At 51.8% G+C, this 24,081-nt stretch overlaps 1 protein-coding gene across 1 annotated transcript; it reads right to left on the bottom strand.

Annotated features, from left to right (window-relative positions):
- Nucleotides 1-1,073: 1,073 nt before the first annotated feature.
- On the bottom strand, nucleotides 1,074-3,553 carry LOC133885367 (uncharacterized). The gene has a single exon (XM_062325072.1). It carries the CDS (start codon nucleotides 3,013-3,015, stop codon nucleotides 1,366-1,368), a length of 1,650 nt encoding a protein of 549 aa, XP_062181056.1. The 5' UTR covers nucleotides 3,016-3,553; the 3' UTR covers nucleotides 1,074-1,365.
- Between the last annotated feature and the right edge of the window lie 20,528 nt (nucleotides 3,554-24,081).

The raw sequence follows: 24,081 nt of genomic DNA, 5'->3' as shown, positions 1-24,081 counted from the left end.
TTTGAAACGGGTATATGTTGATAGCAGGAAAAATCTATGTTACAAACTGAACTCATAACTATTTGTGGCATACTGCAATAGCACCTGCAAGGAAACTCAATTTATAAATTTGCTACTTTGAATATTACACAAATAATAGGAGATATTGGTGTCAAAATAGGCAAAAGAGAACTTAAAATTATAAGGAAACTATTACCTGGACAAGGCAAAACAAAGGAAACAATAAATGGAATGGCATATCACTGTGTAGCCTGAATTCCCCAAGACGCGCCACAACTGACCCTAAATTCCAAAGATGCAGCACAACTTGTGTGCTAGAACCATAACAAGAAACTGCAAGGATGATACTAAACTGAAAATCAGATAAGGTATGAACTTAATATTATCCACAAGCATAAGACAAAGAGACTAGAATCTACCTGAAATAAAGGACAACATTGCTTCATCATGAACAATTGCATCTGCTGCAACACGAAAGATCTAATTCAGAATAAGTATAGTAGACTACGATGAAGCTTGTGAATTGCACTCTTAAAGGAATATTTAGCAATTTTAGTCATATATTTGTTCTTCCAGACAGGCGAGGTACCAGTCTTAAAAGGGCAAACAAATGGTAGATACAGTATTGAACAGTACATCATGTAGAGATAGGGAAATCCTTCTGATAATGTACACATCGCAGTTCATTTTTCGCGGGTGACAACAGGCACCTGATTGAAAATTATGGAGACTGAATAGAAAGTTAGAAACCAAACAGCATAGATGGTGATCCTGCCAAATTTATTGTGTTGCTGTCAACTCATACTTTAAGCCGGTTTGGTATTAATGTGCTGAGCTGAAGACTGAAGATCTTCACTGATCATATTGAAACATTGCTGTTACAGCTCTAACTAGTACAACACAAATTATTTTACAGACACTGCAGTGGCTGATGCATTCTTCAACACTCCGTAAAGAAGTAAATAAGACATGTTTTACTGAAAATTGCTAATTTCATATATTTCTCTTCACATAACAGACTAGAATTGATCGCAATCTGTGCCCAATATGATACAAAAGGCAAGCAGCAGAACAGAGAAGAGAATAAACAGACTAGCATATACAGTTGTTGATCAACAAGTTCATGCTCTACACAACACAAAAATAATAAGTGGATCAACTGACTAGTAACCATTTTATATATTACATCGATTAAATTGGGAGCACAAATTATGCATACATAACTTATGCATTTTATTCAACTCACACACATCGGAGATCACTCCAGAACTACTTGAAACAAACTTAAATTACATAAATTAAATTGGGAGCACAAACTATGCATAGATATCTTATGCGTTTTATTCAACTCACACACGCTGCAGATTACTCCAGAACTACTTGAATGGGAGTTGCTGAGCAAGGATCACTATTAGCAATCTGGTTCAGTATTTTGACTTTCACCTCATCGCCCCACTGGTATTGCTGCGTCACCATGTCCCAGTCCCAATGCCCCCTGTCCTGAACATGTCCGTTTTTGTACAAGGAAATGAGCTGCAACGCTGTTGATACTTTAATAACAAAGTTAATAAAGTAAATCTGTCTTTCTGTTCCATCAAAACCAACTATTACCAACTCCTTTAGCTGTTTGTGGCAGAACTCAGGGGACTGCCACGAAATGTCATCACAAGGCTCCTCTTCCCAAGGGCTAATATGGATGTGAAGGCTCTCAAGGCATGGCGCCGCCTCGATGAGGAGGCGGGGCCAAGAGACATCCCAGGATGAAGGCACATCGGCAATCAGAAGCCTCCTGAGTTTAGGAAACAACAATGCGGGGCTCCACGGCTTAAACCATCTATCATATCCAGTGAAACGGACAATGAGGTTGGTTATTCCTGGGGCGCCTCCAAGATAAAGCTTGAGGTCCAAACCAGGTGTAAAGTGAAACATACGGCTTTTTATGATGCCATGGCATTTGGTAATATTCAAGTGCGTAAGGTATGGGAAGGAGCTAAGCTTGTAAATCACTCTAGTGTCCACAACAGCCATGCTCTCAAGCATTGGGAGAGTGTACAGCTTGATCTCTCCACATGAGCAATGCTCCACGATAAGCTGCTTGATCTCTGATCTGGGGGCACAGACAGCCACGACACCTTGGTTGAAATTGCAGGACTTGAGGTGCAGTGCGTGTAGCTGTGGGCACAAGGTGAAAATAGCCTCATAGGCTGCTGTTGGAGTCAATTTTGGCAAATCTTGCAACACCAGAGTGGTGAGCGCGTGGAAGCCCTGCAATGGCGGAATATAACAGGCTGCCAGCTTCAGGCTTCTCAGACGAGACTTGTGCGGATCGTTGCAGAGACCATGGTGGGGAAAACTGTGGGCATCCTGCCGCCAGAATGTACCCTTAGCTGAAACCTCAAGATCTTCGACCCCCCAGGCATCAACAGCCTTGGCTGTCAAGTGGCTGATGCAGCTGGAGCACTGGGTAGCAAAGAACTCGAGCCTCAACGTACGGACACTCCGGGGACTTCGGCCGTCATGATCATGATCGTCATCCGCGTCCAGGAAGTTGTTGATGGACGCAGCCATGGCGCGCATGGCACGGCGCTCGTACCGCCGAATGCTGGCACAGAGCACCTTGAAATCGGCCATGAAGCCATAAGCATGAATAGATGCTTCCCTGTGGAGTCGGATGCACCGGTGGTAGCGGGGCGGGAGAATGTCACTGACCCTGAAATTGAGGGCGTCAAGCCCACGCGGTAGGCTGGCCCAGCGCTTGGAGAGGGCCGTGGTGGTGAGAGCGCTGCGGGTATCGAGGCGCTGCAAGATGAGGAGCAGCAGATCGTCGGTGAGGGCGCTGAGGCGGTCGTCATCGCAGGACGCACGCAACCGGCCGCGCTGGGACAAACTCTTCCTAGCAATGGCAGAGCTTAGGCGGGAGCGGTGAATTGGGCGGATAGCGGCGGTGGCGCGCTCATCCGATGGCCTGGGCTTGCGATTGCGGCGGCGGGTGAGGATAAATAGAGGCATCCGCATCAGCAACTCTGGCGGCCCCGGCCGCAGGTGGTGGCAGGGGCGACCGGCGATGATCCGGCGGATTAGGCGACAAGGCGCCAGCGGCGGTGGGGGCAAAGCGTAAAGTGAGGTAGTGGAAGATGGGCGGAGAGGGCGTCGAGGCGGCGGAGCTGTCGATAAGGACAGTTGCACAGGCGTATCTGGCGGGTGGTCCCGGCGCCGATGGCGGCGACGGCAGAGATGAGAATAGGGAGCGGCAATGATGCCGCTCTATCGGAGCGGCTGCGGCCAGATGCAGGCACGGGGTGGATGGTTGCTTGGATGAAGGCCGCCGGAGGAGTCCGATCCGGAACCAGGAAGCAGAAAAGGAGACAATTTTACGAGAGGAGGGGAGGGGGCGATATTACCCGATGGGCGCCACCCGCCACTGGCGGGAGCGGGGGCCGGCGAGAACTCCGGATGCCGGGCGTTATCGCATAAGCGAATAAGGCCGAGGGTGGTACTGGTACGAGAGGGAGAGGGAGAGGAGAAAGGGTTAGGGAACACGGAATGGGGAAGAATTTTGGATTCTATTTTTTCATGTGCAAAATTGGTTCTGTGACACGGAAAGGTGCTAGTTTTAGAAATCCATTACTGAACTGATGCAGTACATTTTAATACCATTAAAAGATATTTCTGTTTAGAAATTTACCAGTCCGTCGACTTTGTTACAGTTTTTTGGATATTTGATTTTTTTTTTCAGATTGGAGAAGGTAAAATGAAATCTTTACCCCTGAGGTTTAACACCTGACCCAATCATTCAGCATCGACCCCAATTGATGTTCCTGGGCCGGTGTTCTTCCTCTCGCTGCTGTTGTTCTTCCTTCCGCCGCTGTTGTCGTTCATCACGAGTCCTCTTTTCGGTTGATGTTGCTCTAGATCAGCACCACAAACCTGGTAAGCCACATCCCGATATGTTGCTCCCTCGGATTAGAGAGCTCCCAACCCATTTTAAAACCGCACATTTGTGCCTTTAAGTTTGGTCAGATGCAATAGATTGAAGCCGACACTACAATGGATTTGAGGTCTTCTTATTGAAATGGGTGATCATGTGCCTCTTACAGGGTAAGAATCAAATCCACTATTGGCTATGTATTTTGCCAAATAAAATTGCTTTTCTGTTGACCCGGCTTACATAGAGAGAAGTTGGAATGAGGCTCGGTTTTGGCAATGTTTGTATGTTATTAGAGGTAAGAGGTTGGACGATTTGTTAACTTAGTAATTGTGGTATTTTCAGGGTGGATCCATTGACAGCATGTAGACTAGAGATTAAAGTGACCTCATATCGTAGTGTGATTGTTGGTAGAAAGGAATATAATAAAGGTTGTATTGTTGGTTGGACGGTGGACTCGGAGGAGTACTCAATTGTTTAATTGGTGAAGGATATCCAAGCTTCCTACAAGTGGGCAGATTATCAAGAGGTAGAGTTCTGGTATGCAGGTAGAGATCATCAACCTGTTAAGTTGTGCATTGATGTTGAGCTTCTTTGTCTGCTCCGAGGTTCTAGTGAAGTGATGTTTGACATGAAAGTTGTTGGAGAGCCACCTACTGATGACACAAAAATAGTGTTACACAATGAAGCTATATGTGACACACAGATTGCTCTTATTGATGATGAAGTTAAACAAGGCCTTGAGCTTTTGGATGAACCCCTCTTTGGACAGACTGTAGCTGGGGTAACTAGAGTAGAAGAGGAAGCAAAGGAGCACTACATAGTAGCAGGTGTGGATCTTGATGCAGATGAGCCAGCTGCAACCGATGAAGAATGGAGATACTTTAAGAAGGGCAAGAAGAAGGGACCTAAGAAGGGGCAAGAAGAAGAACAAGTGCAGGCCAAACCAGTAGCTCCTCTTGCTGATAATGTGCAAGATCATGATCCTGATAGTGCCCCAAATAATGAGGCTGTTGTTATTGCTTCATTGTATGTGCCTATGACCACTTATGATAGAGATGATCCGAAAATAGTGAAAGGGTCCACATTTGTGGACAAAGATACATTCCTCATGATTATGAAGCAGTTTTGCATCAAAAATGAATTCGAGATAGAATTAAAACGTAGTGATCTAGATAGATAAGGGCGAAATGCAAATTTGCTAGGTGCAAGTGGAAAGTGTATGCAAAGAAAATGCTTGGTTCTGATACATTCATGGTATACATGAGACTTAAGGCTAATTTCTTTTCAAATCAACCACCCAAGACTTATTTTTGCATTTCTTTTTTGCAGGTTGTGAACATTGGTCCTACACATGACTATACAAGCACTAGCAAGGTGACAGGAAAGGAGGCTTATGCAGGTTGGGTTGCTGATAGAGTGGAAAGAATGTTGATTAGAAACCCAGCACTTGGTGCTAAAGAATTGCAGAAAAGGCTGCAAGATAGGTTCACTATTACATTGTCATACAACAAGGTCTGGAAAGGGAGGAGATCTGCCTTAAAGGATATCCATGGTACTTGGGAGGACAACATTAGATTGCTATGTAATTTCAAAGCAGCAGTTGAAGCTACTTGTCTTGGCAACATAGTTGAAATTGATTGTAAGAAGGTGAAGGGAAAGATGTATTTCTCAAGAATCTTTGTGGCCATTCGAGCTTGTGTGGACGATTTCTTAATGGGATGTTGGCCATACCTTGGCATAGACTGCACTCATTTGACTGGAAAATACACCGGACAGCTAGTTGCAACAACATTCATAGATGGGCATTACTAGATGTATCCAGTGGCATACAAGATATTTGACAAGGAATCAAATGCTAATTGGAAATGGTTCCTGACCCATTTGAAAAGGGCAATTGGCACAACCCCAGGCTTGACTGTACATACTAATGCTTGCAAGGGACTTGATTATGGTGTGGCCACTGTGTTTGGTGATGCAACAAAATATAGAGAGTGTTTTGAGCACCTTATAGATAATTTCAGAAAGAAGTTCAAGGGAGATGTGCTGAAATACATGTGGCCTTGTGCTTGCGCTTGCACACTTGAGAGATATCAGAAAATAATAGATAAAATTGCATAATCATGTCCAGATGCAGTCATCTATCTCAGAACATACCACAATCTCTTATGGTCAAGAGCCAAGTTCTCCAAGATATGTAAGGTTGATTATGTGAATAACAACATTTCAGAATGTTTCAATAGTTAGATTAAGGATTTTAAGGACATGTCCATAGTAGATCTCATGGACATGATAAGGGTAAAGATAATGAAAAAAATTGCTATAAGGCAGCAGATTGCCAATAACATGCAAGGGCAAATCCTTCAAAGTGTTAAAAATGAGCTGAACCAAAAGAGGGATCTTCATTATAAAATCACCAAGAGTGGTCGTATGAAGGCTGAAATATCCGGAGTGAGTGGAGATGGAGTGTCTTGGAGGTATGCAGTTAATCTCATTACTCATACTTGCTCATGTGGTCAGGGATCTTATTGGAAAACCATGTACTCATGTCGTAGCATATATAACCTCCCTGCAAAACATATTGGTTGAGGTATGTCCATGAATATTATCTAGTCCAAAGGTTCAAAGATGCATATCAGTTTGAGGTCAATTCAATGGGTGACAAGTCACAATGGCCTAAATTGGACCCAGGGTTTGAGATGAGGCCACCAAAACTTGAGAGTCCTGCAGGTAGACTAAGGAAAAAGAGGATTAAGAGTAGTGGCGAGCTAGGGAAGAGGGGGACATATCAGTGCAAAAGGTGCTTTCAGTATATACACATTGCAAAATGTTGCACAAATCATGCATTAGAACTAGATGATGACCTTCAACAACCACCTCCTACTAGGAAGAAGAGGACATGAGGTAGTGCAACACAAGTAGAAACACCTAATGCAAGTAAAAGCAGATGATATGTCACTTTTACTTGAATATTTCCCTTGCAACATATTGGTTTTACATGTTTTGAAATCCTACCTTTTTCAGGGAGAAGGGAGCAGCTGCCCCACCACAAGCTTCAACTTCACATGATGCTACATCCTCACCATCTAGTCCTGGCCCAGTTACAAGGAGTAGAGCTGCAATGAGTCCAACTACAGCAAGAACCCTAGATGGAACACCCCCACGCAACAAGAAAAGGCTATTTAAGTAGTAGTTCCTTTTGCTATCGGTTGAATGAGTAATGTAGCTCCAAATTTATGTGAACCTATAATGGAGTTTTATTTTGGAGTGATGTAGCTCCAATTTATGTGAACCTGTAATGGAGTTTTTATTTGGAGTGATGCTCCACTATTTGTGAACCTATTTAGTTGAATGCTATTGTCCCTAATTGAACCAAGCATATTGCATTCTGGAGTTTTCTTTTCGAGTTCCATTGCATTCCGGATGTATTAGACAAGAGGATATTGCATTTGAAACAAGCAAAGCATGCATTCTGAATATTCTCATTGAATTGTTGGGCAAACATCTCATTGAGCAATACATACATACACACATTTTCACTGAAAATAGTTGATTGCTAGTTGCAAGAACAACGGTACAACAAGTGCCAGAACCAAATGGTCCAGCCTCTCCAATACACCTACCAATTTGGTCAGGACAACACACAAGTTCTTGATCTTTTCTTTCTCCAGATCAGTGCTTTTGTTCCTTGATCCAGTCCACGGGCCGCCACCTTCGTTCTCCCCCAGCTCATAGATGAATTTCCTGTAGTCGTCTTCCCACCAAAAAATTTGCAAACCCCATGAACCTACACCCAAAAACTACAAATTAGTGCTGAAATCAAACCTGCTAGAACAAAAAAAAAAGACCTAAAAATCAAGCCAAAATGATTACCTCAATATAATTAGGGCACTTGTGGTAGACTCTTCCCCGATTCCTATCATTGTTGCAAATGCCTCCAATGAGCCTCAATTCGCACCATGGGCATTGCACCAAAGGGAGGAATGTGCTGGATCCAACCGAAGACGAAGCCATCAACCTACCAACCATGGCGTCGTGGTGCGGAAGCTTGTGTAGGGGGACGGCAGCTGCGCTTCACATATGAGGGGGTGCCCTTGCCAGGGAAAATGATGATGGCTGGAGAAGAGGCAGTCCACCCACCTGGAGATGAGGGCGAGGAGAAGAAGCAGTCCACCCACCTGGAGATGAGGGCGGGCGGAGAAGAGGCAATCCACCCACCTGGAGATGAGGGCAGTTGGCGACGGAGGGAGCCTGGGAACACCTGTGTAGGGCCTGTGGCAAATGGTGGCTAGCTCAATGGCTCGAGTATGCACCTGCGCAGGGTGCCTTATGATTTAGATGAGGAAAAAGGTTAGGGGCAAAAGGGTCCTATTTACCACCGCTAATGCTAAAATCAAACATAGGGGTAAATTTCTAAATGGAGACATCTTTTGGTAGTATTAAAGTGTATCGGGTCAGTTCGGTGGTAGATTTATAAAACTGGCACCTTTCGGTGTCACAAAACCAATTTTGCCTTTTCCATGGTTCTCAACTCTCACCGGATACCTCTTTTTTTACAAGGAACACAAAATGGGGAAGAATTTTGGAGTATAGTGCATGCATGGTTATTCATCGATTCACTACCTTCAACCAGAAATCAGTGTCTACACGGTTTTCAAAGCATAACTTGACCATCAAATTTATTATGAGCTATAGCATAATTTTGAGACAAATTTATGCATAAATGTTAAGTCATTTTTGTACAATGCACACGCATACTACACTCACATCTACACACACCTACGTGAGTGTATTCTAGCACAAATCTAAACAAGATTAGAGGTATAACCTCATGTAGCGTGTGGGCACGCGCTTTGACGCACCCACATGTGCATATATTCCTCTCGGAACTCGAGTGGGTAGGTTCCACCACAAGGACCCTAACCAACTGAGCGTAGCTCAGTTCGCCATTTCTTTGCCATCTTGTCGCAACATTATTAATTACAGGTGTGTTACATGTATTGTTCTCTGCCATTTCTTTGTCTATGTCCTGTAGAATAAGAAGAAAATTAGAATACACTTGAATATTGTTTGATGGACTCAACCTCCACGGCATGTGCTCTTCCCTACTGGTTAAAATGCCTTAGCTACTAAGATTTAAGGACTCAAATTTGAATGTTATAATTGCATGTGTTTCTTCCATTTGGTTGCAATAGAGTTGTCACACCCTAAAACCCTGTTCTAGTCATTAAGCATGTATAATTATCATGTCATCATGTTCATATCGTTAGTGTTAATTTGAGTATTTAAAACCTATTTCAAAAGTATACGTTATGGATCGACGCGCGCGCTTCCACCATATATATATATATATATATATATATATTTATTTATTTATTTATTTATTTATTTATTTGTGTGTGTGTGTGTGTGTGTGTGTGTGTGTGTGTGTGTGTGTGTGTGTGTGGAAATGGTTGGAGATAATTAGGAAGACCCCAAAGTCTTTCGAGAAGAAGAAGAAAAAGAAACAGAAGTGACGTGCAAAAGATATTTCCCGTGGTCTGACCGGGAATCCCCGCGGTCTAACCACCAGAGCGCAGAGGCTTTTCACTTAAATCCACCGACCGACGTTCATTCGTCTCTCTCGTTCGTTTCACTCCTCATGCACTCCTCTTCACCCCAAACCGAAGGAGAGAGGGAGAGAATCACCGCGACGGCTAGAGATCAACAGAGAGGACTTCCCCGAGCTGCTCCCCATCGTCTTCTTCGCTGGAGACGTTTCCATGCAAGACCTTCCACCTCGAGGCCAATAACCACCTCGGAGCCCAATCTACGAATCAGAGCTTTCCCGGAGTTGGCTAATCCAAAAGAAAGCTTCTCCACGCCGAGGTGAGCCTTCCCCTACCTTTTTCTTGTCGTTTCTGAGCTCTAATCAGTCCCCATTTCGTTATGACCCGAGCTCAACCTTAGCTATGGACCTCATCCATGGGGTTTTTCGAGTTTGGCCTCATTCATGTCGTCCGAACAACCCAAGAAACACTCCCCTAGTCTCGTAGAGTATTTTGGTACCCTTCATGGTCGAAGGAATCACCGAAACCTTCGTCAATTACCTCACTGAGATGGCATCGGTAGGGTCCAGCGGTCTGACTGCCGATAAGGTCGATCTGACCACCAGTTGAGGCTTGGTAGTTCAAACCTCAATTCAGACTCTATAGTCAGGAGTCAGACCACCACTAGGGCCAATCTGACCGTCAGTCACGATCTGACCGCCATGGGTTTGGTCTGATCGCCAAGTTTACTCAGTATCGTTTTCCTCTTTGTCCAATTCTCTCGGTCTGACCGCCACCTCCCATGGTCTGACCACCAGCTACTCAGTACCTTGTGAACTTAAATTGTCTTCAACAAGGTTTAACCCTTTTCTTGTCCAATCGTTTATGTTCTTTTGCAACTGCTTTCAAAAACATGACGCCTTTCATGTCGTTCACCATCATGCATCATAAGCATACATTTTGGCCATTCGTTTGTTTATTTGATGCATTCTTATTTTATCTAGAGAGTGATGCATTGACAGTTCAAGTGGTCGAGGCCAACGCCGAACAAGGTTTGTACGTGAACGAAGCGCCAGAGCAACAAGGCAAGCATCTAAACATATTTCATCTTATACTTTGGATCATGTGAAGTCTAATTTGATAAATTATCATTGTATGTATGTTATGCATGTTAGTAGATCAATGTCGGGTTATGTGGGTAGAAACTATGTTGATGCATTATTAATTCAAGGTAGGAATATTGAATTATTGATGAATTCTATCATTGTAACCTGGGTATACCAATGTTGTTGTCTAACTTAAAAGTTATCCGAGATGCTTAGCCATGCATAGTTCTTCGGTAGTAGTCGAACGGTGGAAGTTCCATCGTTCGCGAGCTATAGGCTGAATTATTTTTCATGATGATAATGATGTTGGGATGAAAAATTGGTGAGAATGAGATGAGATGTGGGCGGTGATATGGGTAGGTCAGGAAAGGAACCCAGATGCCATAAAGCACCGATCGTTGGTGCCGTTGGCTTAAGCACTTATCTGTACTTTTCACATATCCGACTATGGTAAAGATAAGCTGAATACCACTTTTAGTTATGATCATTTGAGCTTGAATGTCTATGGTGTGAGCGGGAGGGCTTGTAGAGACACTTGAGTTTGCTCTGGGAGTAGACCTAAGTGGCCTCCGCATCGAGAGACTCATGATCCAAATGGTTGCGGCTCAATTGGGAAAAGTTGTTACAGGTACCCCCTCTTGTAACTTGATCAGTTGCATGAGCCGCATGGTCTCGTGTTGTGTGGGTAAAGAAGTACCCCTGCATGGTGTAAGATCAATTCAAATTGTCGCACTCTTGGTCATGAACACGCTTATGTCCATCTGCATCAGTCGTAGAATTCCGAATGTGGTTGTAGTTGGTATTTGGAAAGTGGCTAATGTTGGTTGTGTTGGACAAAAGTGTGATCAGGTGATGGTTATGTTTACGGTCATGATCTTATCTAGAGGTACAAGTGGTTAGTGGTAGATGCTCACATATATGAGTCAAAAATATTTTTGTGTATAAACTCATTTAACCTTTTTGGCTGATTCCTTGTTATGCATCCTCAAATGTATAATCCTTAGAGTCGGGTTATTATACGTACACATTATGTTATGGTATGAATATACCATACCAATTCGTTATGTATGGATGATGGATGAGATTCCATGGATAGAGAGATAGTTCCAATAGTTGGATTAAGTCTTGCGAGTACCTTCATACTCACATTGCTTTTTGTCACGTCTCAATGCCTTAACCATGTCATTAAGTATAATCATACATCATTAAGTATCATAAGCATCATGTTTAATTGTTGAGCATTGTGGATTGTTTGTTATTTCATATGGTGCTTGTTAATTGCTTTGCCTTTTGAAAATAACCGATGATAAAATTATCGTTAGTTGAGTCTCGCTTGGAAGTTATAATCGATGCACATGTTTTTATAATAGTTTAGCAGCAGTTTTAGCTTGTCTCTCTAGCTCGTGGGACCCACCTTGGACTGACCCCACCTTTCCTCTCCTTCCCCACCAGCAACCCCACCTCCCTCTCTCACCCTCACTCACTCTCCCCCTCACTCCAACTGGCCATCACAGCAGCATGGCTACGTCTCCTTCTCCCTTCCTCAAACTTCTTCTTTCTTCACTAAAATCCCACTCAAGAACAAGGGTTCGAGGTTTGCATGTTATACCACTGCATTACTCTTCTCCTTAGCTTCCCATCCATCTAACTCTTGTTCGCATGCATAAAGATTTGACAACTCAAATTCGTCACATTTCCTCATTGAAATTTTAGCAACGGGGTTTTCTCTTCTCCGGGCATTTACCTTCATTTTCTTTCACACCGAAGGTCTCTAACTGCAACAAGAACTTTAGGTGAGTTCTCCTAGGTTTCTTTAGTGGGAATGCACGTTTTAGGATGGATGAATTTGAGTTTAGAGGTTGCAAATGGGGGTTGTAACGCACCTTATGTTCTTGATGATGAAATGGATATGTTAGAAGGAGAATAGATGAGATAGCTAATGAATCGAGTGTGTAGAGTGAATAAATTAGGTTTAGAACCAATGTCTTATCAGATGCCTTATTAATTTTAGCAGCAGAAATTAATAACGATGTGCATGCACACGAACAAGGTTCTAAATCAGGTGTAGCAAGTATCAGATGTCCATATCAACAAGCAATTGCCCCATTCTAGTATCAAATAACCTGTTGCTGGTGATCAGCGGAACTGTAGGGAAGCAAGCAACAACATCCTAACCTCTGACTGCCGAATAGATTTCCCAACAGCGGTGGTGATTTTCTCCCGAGTTCGGATGCGGCTTCGCTAATTATCTCCCTAACACAGGTGGTCACAAGCGTAACTCCCCGTTTCATAGACACATTAGGGAAAACTTGTGGATGTGTTGCGCTACAAGAGGAAGGAGAGATCCTACTCAAGGCTCAAACGGCGCACACGGCTAGGGGATAGGGTTTGGAGCGGAAGCGCCATAGTGCCTTACCTTCAATGGTGAGACGTGTGCGTGATTGACGGAGACGTCGGATAGAGTTCGCCGGATATTCGCCGCCTCGCCAGGTAGATGAGGGCGCCGCGGTGCCCCGGTGGTCGCCTGTCCTCTTCTCCACTCGCCCGGGCGGGAGGCGAACGAAGCAACGGGTGCGAGGCGTGGAGGGCAAGGGAATCTTATGCACGCGCCGCCTCCCCTCGCGTGGGCCCTTTCACTATATGTGGGCTGCGCATTTTCATTGTTCTGTGGGCCTGTCCTATCTGATTTTCTTTCCATTCGGCCTAGTTTGGCTCAGCCCAAACCCAACAACCAGGCCTTGTTTTTCTACATGGATGGGTCGTGATTGCACTAGAATACCGGCCCAATGGACCATCCACAACACTACTTGGACTCGTCCTGGTGCCAAAAACACAACACACGAGGTAGCTTGTCGGTGTATTTAGAACCAGGGGTCCCTAAGTCCCGAGGCCAGGCCGGCCATCCACCACATGTCACCACCCTGCAAGGTAGGTAGAAGCTAAGTCCCGGGAGAAGGTGCTCGGGGTCGCCGCTTTTGGTTCCCGAGCACCCTAGTTCCCCGATGATCCGCAGAGCCCAAATACCAAAAAGGAAGTGCTCGGGAGAGAGTGCTCGGGGCTGCACGTGGCAGCCCCCGAGGACTCGGTGCCCCGAAGGTCCCACTGAAGTGCTCGGGAGAGAGTGCTCGGGGCTGCACGTGGCAGCCCCCGAGGACTCGGTGCCCCGAAGGTCCCACCGAAGTGCTCGGGAGAGAGTGCTCGGGGCTGCACGTGGCAGCCCCCGAGGACTCGATGCCCCAAAGGTCTCACCGAAGTGCTCGGGAGAGAGTGCTCGGGGCTGCACGTGGCAGCCCCCGAGGACTCGGTGCCCCGAAGGTCCCACCGAAGTGCTCGGGAGAGAGTGCTCGGGGCTGCACGTGGCAGCCCCCGAGGACTCGATGCCCCAAAGGTCCCACTGAAGTGCTCGGGAGAGAGTGCTCGGGGCTGCACGTGGCAGCCCCCGAGGACTCGGTGCCCCGAAGGTCCCACTGAAGTGCTCGGGAGAGAGTGCTCGGGGCTGCACGTGGCAGCCCCCGAGGACTCGGTGCCCCGAAGGTCTCACCGAAGTGCTCGGGAGAGAGTGCTCGGGGCTGCACGTGGCAGCCCCCGAGGACTCGGTGCCCCGAAGGTCCCACCGAAGTGCTCGGGAGAGAGTGCTCGGGGCTGCACGTGGCAGCCCCCGAGGACTCGGTGCCCCGAAGGTCCCACCGAAGTGCTCGGGAGGGAGTGCTCGGGGCTGCACGTGGCAGCCCCCGAGGACTCGGTGCCCCGAAGGTTCGCGCAAGATCATTCAACGACCCGAAGGGTCCCGTCGTCAGGGTGTCATCCAGTCAAAGGCCCAATGCCGCATTTAATAGGCACGCGCGGTCTGACATCCTGACATTCTCAGCTGCCTACGCCCCAGTGTCAGACCCTGCCATGCACTAGCAGGGGGCCGTGGGTTCATTAAATGCATGGGTCCCGTCCCGTTTCATCCAGGTGCCTCGGGATAACGTTGCCAGAATCGAAGCGCTCCGCCTGCCACCCTGCCCTGGCAGAAGAACAAGACAGGGTGGGCGCACTGGGCACCTCTGAGGCTGACCGGTGGGCCCCTTTTAGGGCGCCCCGAGGCTTCCGCAGCGGCTGGTGGTCGAATGCGCGCCGCATTTCTCCACCGCCCCTGTCACTTCGCCAAGATGAAATGATTACGCCTTTCTCCGTGGCACCTTGGCATTCGCGTCCCCTCTTTCCCATTCAGGATATGTTGAGGTCGGCGCGCCTATAAAAGGAAAGGATGGAGAACACTAAAAGGAGAGAGCAAGAGCCCCCGACCACCAGACAACCAACAATCTCCGACGAACCAGGCAAAAGATAGATCGACGGACATTCGAACCAGCTCAAGTTAAGTTAGAACATAAGAGCCTCAAGCTCTTTGTAAACAGTTCTCCCTTTAGAACCAGATACCCCCTTGAAGAATCTCCTTCAAGGATAAATATAGCACTCATACAGGAGTAGGGTGTTACACCTCCGTGCGGCCCGAACCTGTCTAACACCCGGCGTACCCCCTTTTTTCTTGCATTAGGGTGATCGTCTCCCACTAGCCATCGCATTTATTTCCGTTCCTGCTTATTTCCCAAACAAGCTTTCCCAGGATCATCCCCCCGGCCGAATCTCTAAAAAGGGGTCTCTCGGGATCCCTGCGATAGGAGTTCACTCTCCGACAGCTGGCGCGCCAGGTAGGGGGGAGTATCCCTGGATTGTTTGTTTCACTTTTTTCTCCACAGGAAAAGATGGCCGGTGGGCACCGTCTCCAGCGTTCCGGCTCCACTTCCAGTAACGGAACGCTGCCCCACGAAGAAAGCCCCGTCGCTGCTGCGTACCCGCGGCAGCCGCCATCCACGCGTGCGGTTTTTCCCGCCCAAGGGGATCAAGGCGCTGGGCCCATCAGCGCCGCCGCCGCTACCGACGTACTTTCCGACCCCCAGCAGGTGGTCGGGACCCCGGCCGCCAGGTCTGCCTCTGGACCACGTCGGGTGCCGCCTCGGCGCAGGCTCGCTTTCAGTGAGGCCAGCCCAGGGAGCGCGTTGCTTGCAGCACAAGCTCTCCTCAGACACCCGCCCATTCAGGCCACGCCAAACACTCCGGAAGGCCGGTGGATGCAAGATGTCGTCGCTTTGGTCGGCACTGCTCGTCGCCAGGTGCAGGCCGGGAGTCCTCGCGCCACTTCTCAGCACGGTGCCGCCAGAGCCGGCTCCTCAGCGGGCAACACCCGCACGGGCCGAGGGGTCTCCAGGCGGAGTGCCGTCCCCCTGGCCATGTCCGGAGCCCGGGACCTTCGTTTGCACCTTGACGAGCGGAGGGGCCACGAAGATGCCCGAGTCACTCTCGAACGTCAGTGGGAGACCCGGCAGGGGGTTGGGGCAGAGGACCAGGCTTCCTCTCTCCCGGCCCACGACCACCGGGGATCCCCGGCTAGCCGCTTCTCGCCACCAAGAACCCCCGCTCGTGCTGCGGGGTACGGCACCGGTTGCCGTGCCTTCACCACCGAGCTCCGCCGGGTGAGGTGGCCTTCCAAGTTCCGCCCCGAGCTGCCGGAGAAGTACGACGAGTCCATCGACCCCGTCGAGTTCCTCCAGATCTACACGACGACCGTCCAAGCGGCCGGAGGCAGCGAAAAGGTGATGGTAAACTATTTTCATGTTGCCTTGAGGGGTTCCGCCCGCTCTTGGCTTATGAACCTACCCCCAGGATCCATCAGCTCCTGGGATGACCTGTGCCACCAATTCGTGGCCAACTTTCAGGGCACGTTCGCGCGTCCCGGTTTGGAGTGCGACCTCCACGCCGTCCAACAGCAGGAAGGGGAGACGCTACGGCGATTTATACAGCGTTTCAGCCAGGTTCGCAACACTATTCCGCGAGTGGCCCCCCATGCTGTTATTGTTGCTTTCCGGCAGGGCGTCCGTGATGAGCGGATGCTCGAGAAGCTAGGTACGCACGAGATTGAGACCCCTGCGGAACTTTTCGCACTGGCCGATAAGTGCGCTAAGGCTGCGGAGGCCAGGGCGTGGCATGCTCCTCGCCCCGCTTCCGACCAGCCAAGTTCTTCCCGCTCTGATAAGCGGGAAAAGAAAAAGAGAAGGAAGCGCGAGGCAGCTCCCGTCGAGCCAGCCCAAGTCCCCGCTCACAGGGTACCGCAAGAGCCCGATCACCGGCAAGAGCGTCAGCCGGGTGTCGATCGGCGCCCCGGCAAGGCCCCTGCTCGGGCTCCTCCTCGGGCCTCTATGCCCGCGAGGGCCCCGGCACCGGCTAGGGCGCCAGCTCCAGCAAGAGCCCCGGCCCCTGGCCGAGCTCCTATTCCAGCAAGGGCCCCCGCTCCCGCGGGGCCCGAGCCAGGTAAATGGTGTCCCATACACCTGACCAGATGGCACGACCTCACTGAGTGTCGTACGGTCAAAGGACTCGTGGAGCAGCGCCAGAGAGAGCGCGACGAGTCCCGCGCAGGAGGCGATACCGAGGTCATCCCCAACAACGCCGAGCTCGGCTTCCAGGAGCCCGAGCATGCGGTCGCCTTCATCGACGGGGGCGCTTACACACCCTGCTCGCGCCGTGGCATCAAGGTCATGCGGCGCGAAGTGTGCTCGGCAACCCCGAGCGAGGAGGCCACAAGACCCCTGAGGTGGTCGGATGCTCCGATCACGTTCAGCATGGCAGATCACCCCGTCAGTACTGCGGCCGTGGGACGGTTACCTCTGGTTGTGTCTCCCACTATCTGCAATGTTAAGGTCGGCAGAGTGCTGATCGACGGTGGTGCCGGCCTCAACCTCCTTTCCAAGGAGGCTTTTGAGAAGCTGCAAGTATCTTCCCGACGCCTAAAGCCGTCACTCCCCTTCTGTGGAGTAACTCCCGGGCACTCCCTGCCCCTCGGGCAGGTTGAGTTACCTGTCACATTTGGGAGCCGGGACAACTTCCGCACGGAGTGCGTCCTCTTCGATGTTGCGGAGCTCCCTCTCCCCTACAACGCCATCCTCGGGCGTCCGGCGCTTGCCAAGTTCATGATGGCCGTGCATTATGCATACCTTACGGTTAAGATGCCCGGCCCCGCAGGCTCTATCTCCGTGGTCCCCGACTCCCGCGGCGCTGTCTCCTGCGCCGAACAATCATACATGGCTCTGGTCTCAGCACAGGCCGAGGTTGATGGCTCTTCAGGGGGCCCGGGACCCTCTTCATCCAGACCCCGCATCACCGCCGACACCTCTGTTCCAACGAAGGAGGTCGAGGTGGGCGAAGATGCTACCCAGGTTGTCCGTATCGGCGGCGACCTGGGCAGCAAATAGGAAAGCGCGCTCGTCGCCTTCCTCCGGGCTAACGTGGACGTGTTTGCCTGGCAACCGTCCGACATGCCCGGGATCCCTAGGGAGGTGATCGAGCATCACTTGGCTGTGCGTCCGGACGCCCGCCCGGTGAAGCAAAAGGTCCGGCGGCAGGCGCCAGAGCGCCAGGAGTTTATCCGCGAGCAGGTCCGCAAGCTCCTCGACGCCGGATTCATCCGAGAAGTCCTCCACCCCGACTGGCTAGCAAACCCAGTCATCGTCCCGAAGGCCAACGGCAAGCTTCGCATGTGCGTGGACTACACCGACCTTAACAAGGCTTGTCCTAAAGATCCCTTCCCCTTACCCCGCATTGATCAAATTATAGATTCAACTGCGGGATGTGATCTTTTATGCTTCCTAGATGCAAACTCTGGGTATCACCAGATTCGCATGGCCGTAGGGGATGAGGAAAAAACCGCTTTTACTAACCCAGTGGGTACTTATTGCTACATGTCAATGCCTTTCGGCCTGCGCAACGCTGGATCATCCTTCCAGCGCGCCATTCGTATCACTCTTAACTCGTAGGTTGGCCGCAACGTCGAGGCTTACATCGACGATCTCGTGGTCAAAACCCGAGACCGCGCCACCCTGCTCGAGGACCTTGCCGAGACTTTCAACAGTCTCCGCTCTACCCACCTCAAGCTCAACCCGGAGAAATGTGTCTTCGGGGTGCCGGCGGGCAAGCTCCTTGGTTTCTTGGTCTCTGGCCGAGGGATCGAGGTCAATCCAGAGAAGATCCGGGCCATCGAGCAGATGCGACCCCCGGTTCGACTCAAGGAAGTCCAGCGCCTCGCCGGCTGCATGGCCGCCCTCGGGCGCTTCATCTCCAAGCTCGGGGAGCGAGGGCTCCCCCTCTTCAAGCTTCTGAAGAAATCCGGTCATTTTGACTGGACGCCGGAGGCCGAGCAGGCCTTCCGCGACTTAAAGAAGTACCTTACTTCGCCACCCGTGTTGGTGGCTCCTTCTCAAGGTGAGCCCCTACTGCTTTACGTTTCAGCCACTCCTCAAGTTGTGAGCGTAGTATTGGTAGTGGAGCGAGACGAGTGTTCAGGGCCGGGTGCTGGGTCCCAGCTCCCAGAGGCCCCCGACCACTCACCTGTCCTCGTGGCTCCCCCGGAGCAAGGGGTCGAGCCCGAGCACACTGCTCTTCCCAGCCAAGGAATCGAGCTCGAGTGCCCGGCCAACCCCGACCATCCCACCGGTGTACTTCGTCAGCGAGGTCCTCCGGGAGGCCAAGACAAGGTATCCCCAAGCTCAGAAGCTGCTCTATGCCGTGCTCATCGCCTCCCGGAAGCTGCGCCACTACTTCCAGACGCACAAAGTCTCGGTGGTTACCACTTATCCACTGGGACCCATTCTCCGGAACCGGGAAGGCACCGGGCGCGTTGTCAAATGGGCAGTAGATCTGGCGGAGTTCGACTTACACTTCGTCAGTCGCCAGGCAATCAAAAGCCAGGCGCTCTCCGACTTCTTGGCAGAGTGGACGCCCGTCCCCTGCGTCGTCCCAGAAGAGGTTTCTGCCTATCCCGGGCACGACGCGCCTGGGTACTGGGTCATGCACTTCGACGGCTCCCTCTCGCTGAAAGGCGCAGGGGCCGGAGTGGTTCTCACCTCCCCAACGGGTGAAGAGCTCCGGTACGTCGTACAGTTGCAATTCCGCGCATCCAACAACATGGCGGAGTATGAAGGTCTCATCGCCGGCCTCCGAGCTGCGGTGGGGCTCGGGATTCGTCGCCTCCTGGTCAAAGGGCACTCCCAACTGGTCGTCAACCAGGTGTCCAAGGAGTACCAGTGCACGGATCCTCAAATGGCGGCGTACGTGGCTGCAGTCAGAAAGCTCGAGAGACGCTTCGACGGCCTCGAATTGCGGCATATCCCTCGCCGCGACAATGCTCCGGCCGACGAGCTCTCTCGCCTGGCCTCATCACGTGCGCGCGCCCCTGCCGGAGTCTTTGAAGAAAGACTCGCACGGCCTTCCGTCCTGCCTGCCGAACAGGATGAAGGGGAAACCTCGAACTCAATTCAAGGGACCCCGGCGGTGCCCTCAGTGGGAAGCCCCGTCAGGGCGCCGCCGTCCGACGAGTGCGCTGTGCTCGCCGAATGTTCTCAAGATGCCTCGTGGATGTCTGACATCCGAGGGTACTTGAAAGAAAAGTTCCTACCCGAGGATGAGGCGTCTGCCGAAAGGGTTGCTCGGCAGTCCAAACGCTATGCCATTGTAGATGGGGATCTCTACCGACGTAGCGCAGGAGGTATCCTCCTGAAATGCATCTCTCGGGCAGAAGGCGGCGATCTTCTCGCTGAGGTCCACGAGGGCGAGTGCGGTGGCCATTCATCGTTCCGCACGCTGGTCGGGAAAGCCTTCCGGCAAGGTTTCTACTGGCCTACAGCTCTCCAGGATGCTTCCGAGCTGGTTCGGCGCTGCAGGGCATGCCAGTTCCATGCAAAGCAGATTCACCAGCCAGCTCAGGCTCTCCATACCATTCCCCTGTCATGGCCTTTCGCGGTCTGGGGTTTGGACATTCTGGGTCCATTCCCCCGAGCAGTCGGGGGCTATGCATACCTATATGTCGCTATCGACAAATTCACCATGTGGCCGGAGGCGGTCCCAGTCATCAAGGTGACCAAAAACACGGCGCTCCATTTTATCCGCGGCATCACTAGCCGCTTTGGCGTCCCGAACCGAATCATCACCGACAACGGCACCCAGTTCACAAGTGCCTTGTTCGGGGACTATTGCGAAGATCTCGGCATCAAGCTCTGCTTCGCTTCCGTAGCTCATCCTCGGAGTAACGGGCAGGTCGAGCGCGCCAACGCGGAGATACTAAAGGGCCTCAAAACCCGGACCTATAACGTGCTCGCTAAGCACGGGAAGGGATGGGTGGACGAGCTGCCAGCCGTGCTATGGGCCAATCGGACTACGCCAAGCCGCGCTACCGGGGAGACTCCTTTCTTCCTCGTCTACGGCACCGAAGAAGTCCTCCCCTCCGAGCTCACTCTGGGCTCCCCTCGAGTGCATGCATACTCTGAGGGTGAGCAGGAGCATCAAAGGCGCGACGACGTAGACTACCTGGAGGAGCGCCGGCGGAGTGCTGCTGTCCGGGCGGCTCGGTACCAGCAGAGTCTGCGGCGTTATCATCTGCGCCATGTCCGGGCCCGGTCTCTCGAGGTGGGGGACCTAGTTCTCCGACGCATCCAGTCGCGCGAAGGAATGAATAAGTTGTCCCCTGTGCACCGTAATAGCGGTCTCCCGGGCAGGTTCTTTCAGGTTGGCGACGGAGGAAGGACAGCCACCCCCGAATCCGTGGAACATCGAGCATCTTCGACGCTTCTACCCGTAGATGGTCGTGCTCGCGGTTCAGGTTAGTAAGGCCGGGGGCTTCTCCCCGCCCGAGCAGTCTGAAGGCTTCGCCCCGTGGGGTAAGTCGATGTCACCCAACCTTGTAAATATTGCACATTAAGTTTTTCAATAAGCAATCGCTATATCAAAATACTTTTTCTGGATTCCGTATGTTTAATCTGTCTGGTGAGGAGCTCGGTTGTGCGAGAAAAAGTTCGCTCTCTCTCTTTTTTTTCCCGGCTGACAAAAGAATCCCGAATCGGTATGCACGCGAGCAGTCGCCGCTGGCCTACGTCCAGCATGGTAGGCTGTGGTGTTCGGTGTCGTGACAGGCTCCCGGGCACTACCAAGTTTCGGGGTGCTCTGGGTAATCCAATCGCTCGAGCTGCTCGAGTAGTCCGGAGCTCGGGCCCCCGGAGCGGGCTGTCGGTGCTCGGTCTGGTCTGTCATACCCGGACGCCACCGAACCATAGGACCTCTAGGTTATGCCTCTGTCCGCTCTTGTCCGCCGGTTTGGGTATTCGAGAGGTCTCGGGTCAAAAACGAGAGCAGTCTATAGCAAGTACCGCAGTAACAGAGCGCACCAGACAAAGAAATTCTATATTCTCTCTTAAGTCACAGGCTGGCAATCACGAGCAGTTCGGCCGCGAGGGCTTCAATGCCCCGATCCCTGGTCGGCCCCAAGGGTCCTCGGGTGGTCCTACCACTTAGGCTTGGGAGGTCGAGATCACCCGACCTTAGGAGCCTCGTATGCCTCTGGGCACTCGGGCGCTCCGTTGAAAGAATCAAGTCCCCGGGCACCCGAGCTCGGAAGCACATCCCTCCTGGATCGATGAGCCAGAAGGCCGACAGCTGTCCGGTGAGTGGTTATGTTCAGATAAGTCTGCTTTAAGTAAATTTACGTCCTCGAGCCACTCTCGGGGGCTCTCGCGGTTTAATCTGTTCGGCGAGGTGGTCTCCTCGCACGCAAAAACCCTGCCGCGTGTCTACTTTTTCCCAGAACGACAGAGCGGTTTGCAGAAAAGAGTAGCGTGCTTGCGATAATGTCTGACCGAAGCCCTTCGTGGTCGTCGTGGTGTTCGGTCCGCTTTTATGGACCCCGAGCACTACCGAGTCCTCGGGTACCCTGGGTAATCCTATCGCTCGAGCTACTCGGGTAGTCCGGAGCTCAGGTCTCGGGGGCAGGCTGTCAGTGCTCGGTCCGGCCCGTTTCAAGCCCGGGCACCACCGGACCGCGAGGACTCTTGGTCACATTCTCGCCCGCACACGTCTCCCTTCTACTAACTGAGTGGTCGCAAAGTGAAAAAGTGTTCATTAGGCACGGTGTGTTCCGAGCAGGATCGATCTATCTCCCGGGCAAGGGAGTCTGTGTCTTCATTTCTTAACCTAGGCAGTGCGGACTCGCGAAAGCTCGAGGGCTGGCCGTGCCAACGTCAGCAATCGGAACAACTTCATTTCTCGGGGATGGGAAGGTCGGGAACGGCCCGACTAAGTACTCTCCGGGACTTCCAGGCAGAATACCAAAAGAAACATCAAACACACAGAGAAATTGGAGTTGCGAGCCCAAGGAAAAGCTGCCATTATGTTCACAAGACATATACAAGGCGTTTTTCTAAGGGTTCACTCCTAATATTCACTCCTACATCTACAACAATAGAAAAGAGGGCACAGAAGGCCTAGTCGGCGGCAGAGGCGTCGGCTGAATCCTCCGAGTCATCCCCGGGGGCTGGCGGTGGCGGCACCTCTCGCCTGAAGCCGGCCGCCACCACGGAGGCGGTACTCCTAACCGCTGCCCGGGCGGCCTCCTCCTCAGCCTCGACTACTCCCTCTCGCGCCGGCTCCAATGGGAAGTTCGGGTCCCTGCTTCGGTAACAGGCCAGGACGTGCTCGGCCACGGCACGTGCCAAGCCACGTCCCTCCCGGGCGGCAAGTTCCTGAACTGCCCAGGGCAGGGTCTCGAGGCGCTCGCAGACCTGCTGCAGCCCCAACACTTGTCGTGCGGGGCCGTCGCCCTTCTTGTCGTCAACAAGCCGTCCGAGACCACCCTTCTCCACGGCCCGTCGCATCCGCCGGAGTATGTCCTCCAGCATATGCTCGAGGTTGACACGCGAGACAAAGGCGGTCTCGAGCTTCTCCCTGGCGGCCCGCAGCTGTGCCTCGAGTCCCTGGTCCCCTGCCGGACCGGAAGAACCGCCAGCCACGGTGGAGGCGGCAGCCTGCTTCGTCTTGGCCACCATCTCGGACAAGGCGCGTTCGCGCTCGGCCAGTTCCGCCTCGTGCTTCGTGTTCTCCTCCGCCCTGGTAGCCGCGGCGGCCGCCGCAGCAGCAGCTTCGCCCTCTCGGCGACTCAGTTCGCCTTCTCGGCGACTCAGCTCATTCTCCCGCCGGGCCAACACATCCTCCTGCTGGACCACCGAATCCTCCCGGGCACCGAGTTCAGACGCCGATAGCTCGTTGTCTACTTCCCGGATGGAGACTTCCTCTTCCCAACACTTGATTTCTTCTCTGATCTTCCGGAGGTCGTCTTCCCAGCGCTGGAGGTCGGCGCACGTCTTCTCGGCCGCGCCCTCCCGGCGGGCCAGCTCGGCTTGCCGCTCCTCCGCAGCCTGCTCCCGGGCTGCGACTGCCACCTCCCTCTCCTGCGCCTGCCCCATCCTGGCAAGGGCCTCGGCAGCTTGCTGCCTCGACGCCTCGGCCAAGCGGGCGGCGTCTTCTCGTTCCCGCGCGGCTTCTGCCCGCGCGGCCTTTAGAGTTTCTCGTTCCCGCGCGGCTTCCGCGCGGATGTCTTTTAGGAGCTTCTGCTCCCGCGCGGCTGCCACACGGGCCTCCTCCTGGGCTCCCGCCAGCTGCGCCT

This window comes from Phragmites australis, chromosome 11, assembly GCF_958298935.1.
Source record: "Phragmites australis chromosome 11, lpPhrAust1.1, whole genome shotgun sequence".
Taxonomy (NCBI): domain Eukaryota; kingdom Viridiplantae; phylum Streptophyta; class Magnoliopsida; order Poales; family Poaceae; genus Phragmites; species Phragmites australis.
The sequence above is the reverse complement of the archived record's forward strand: the minus strand, read 5'-3'. Positions and strand labels throughout refer to the sequence as shown.

Coding starts and splice junctions, on each gene's coding strand:
- LOC133885367 (XM_062325072.1), bottom strand. CDS start 3,015: ATGCGGATGCCTCTATTTATCCTCACCCGCCGCCGCAATCGCAAGCCC.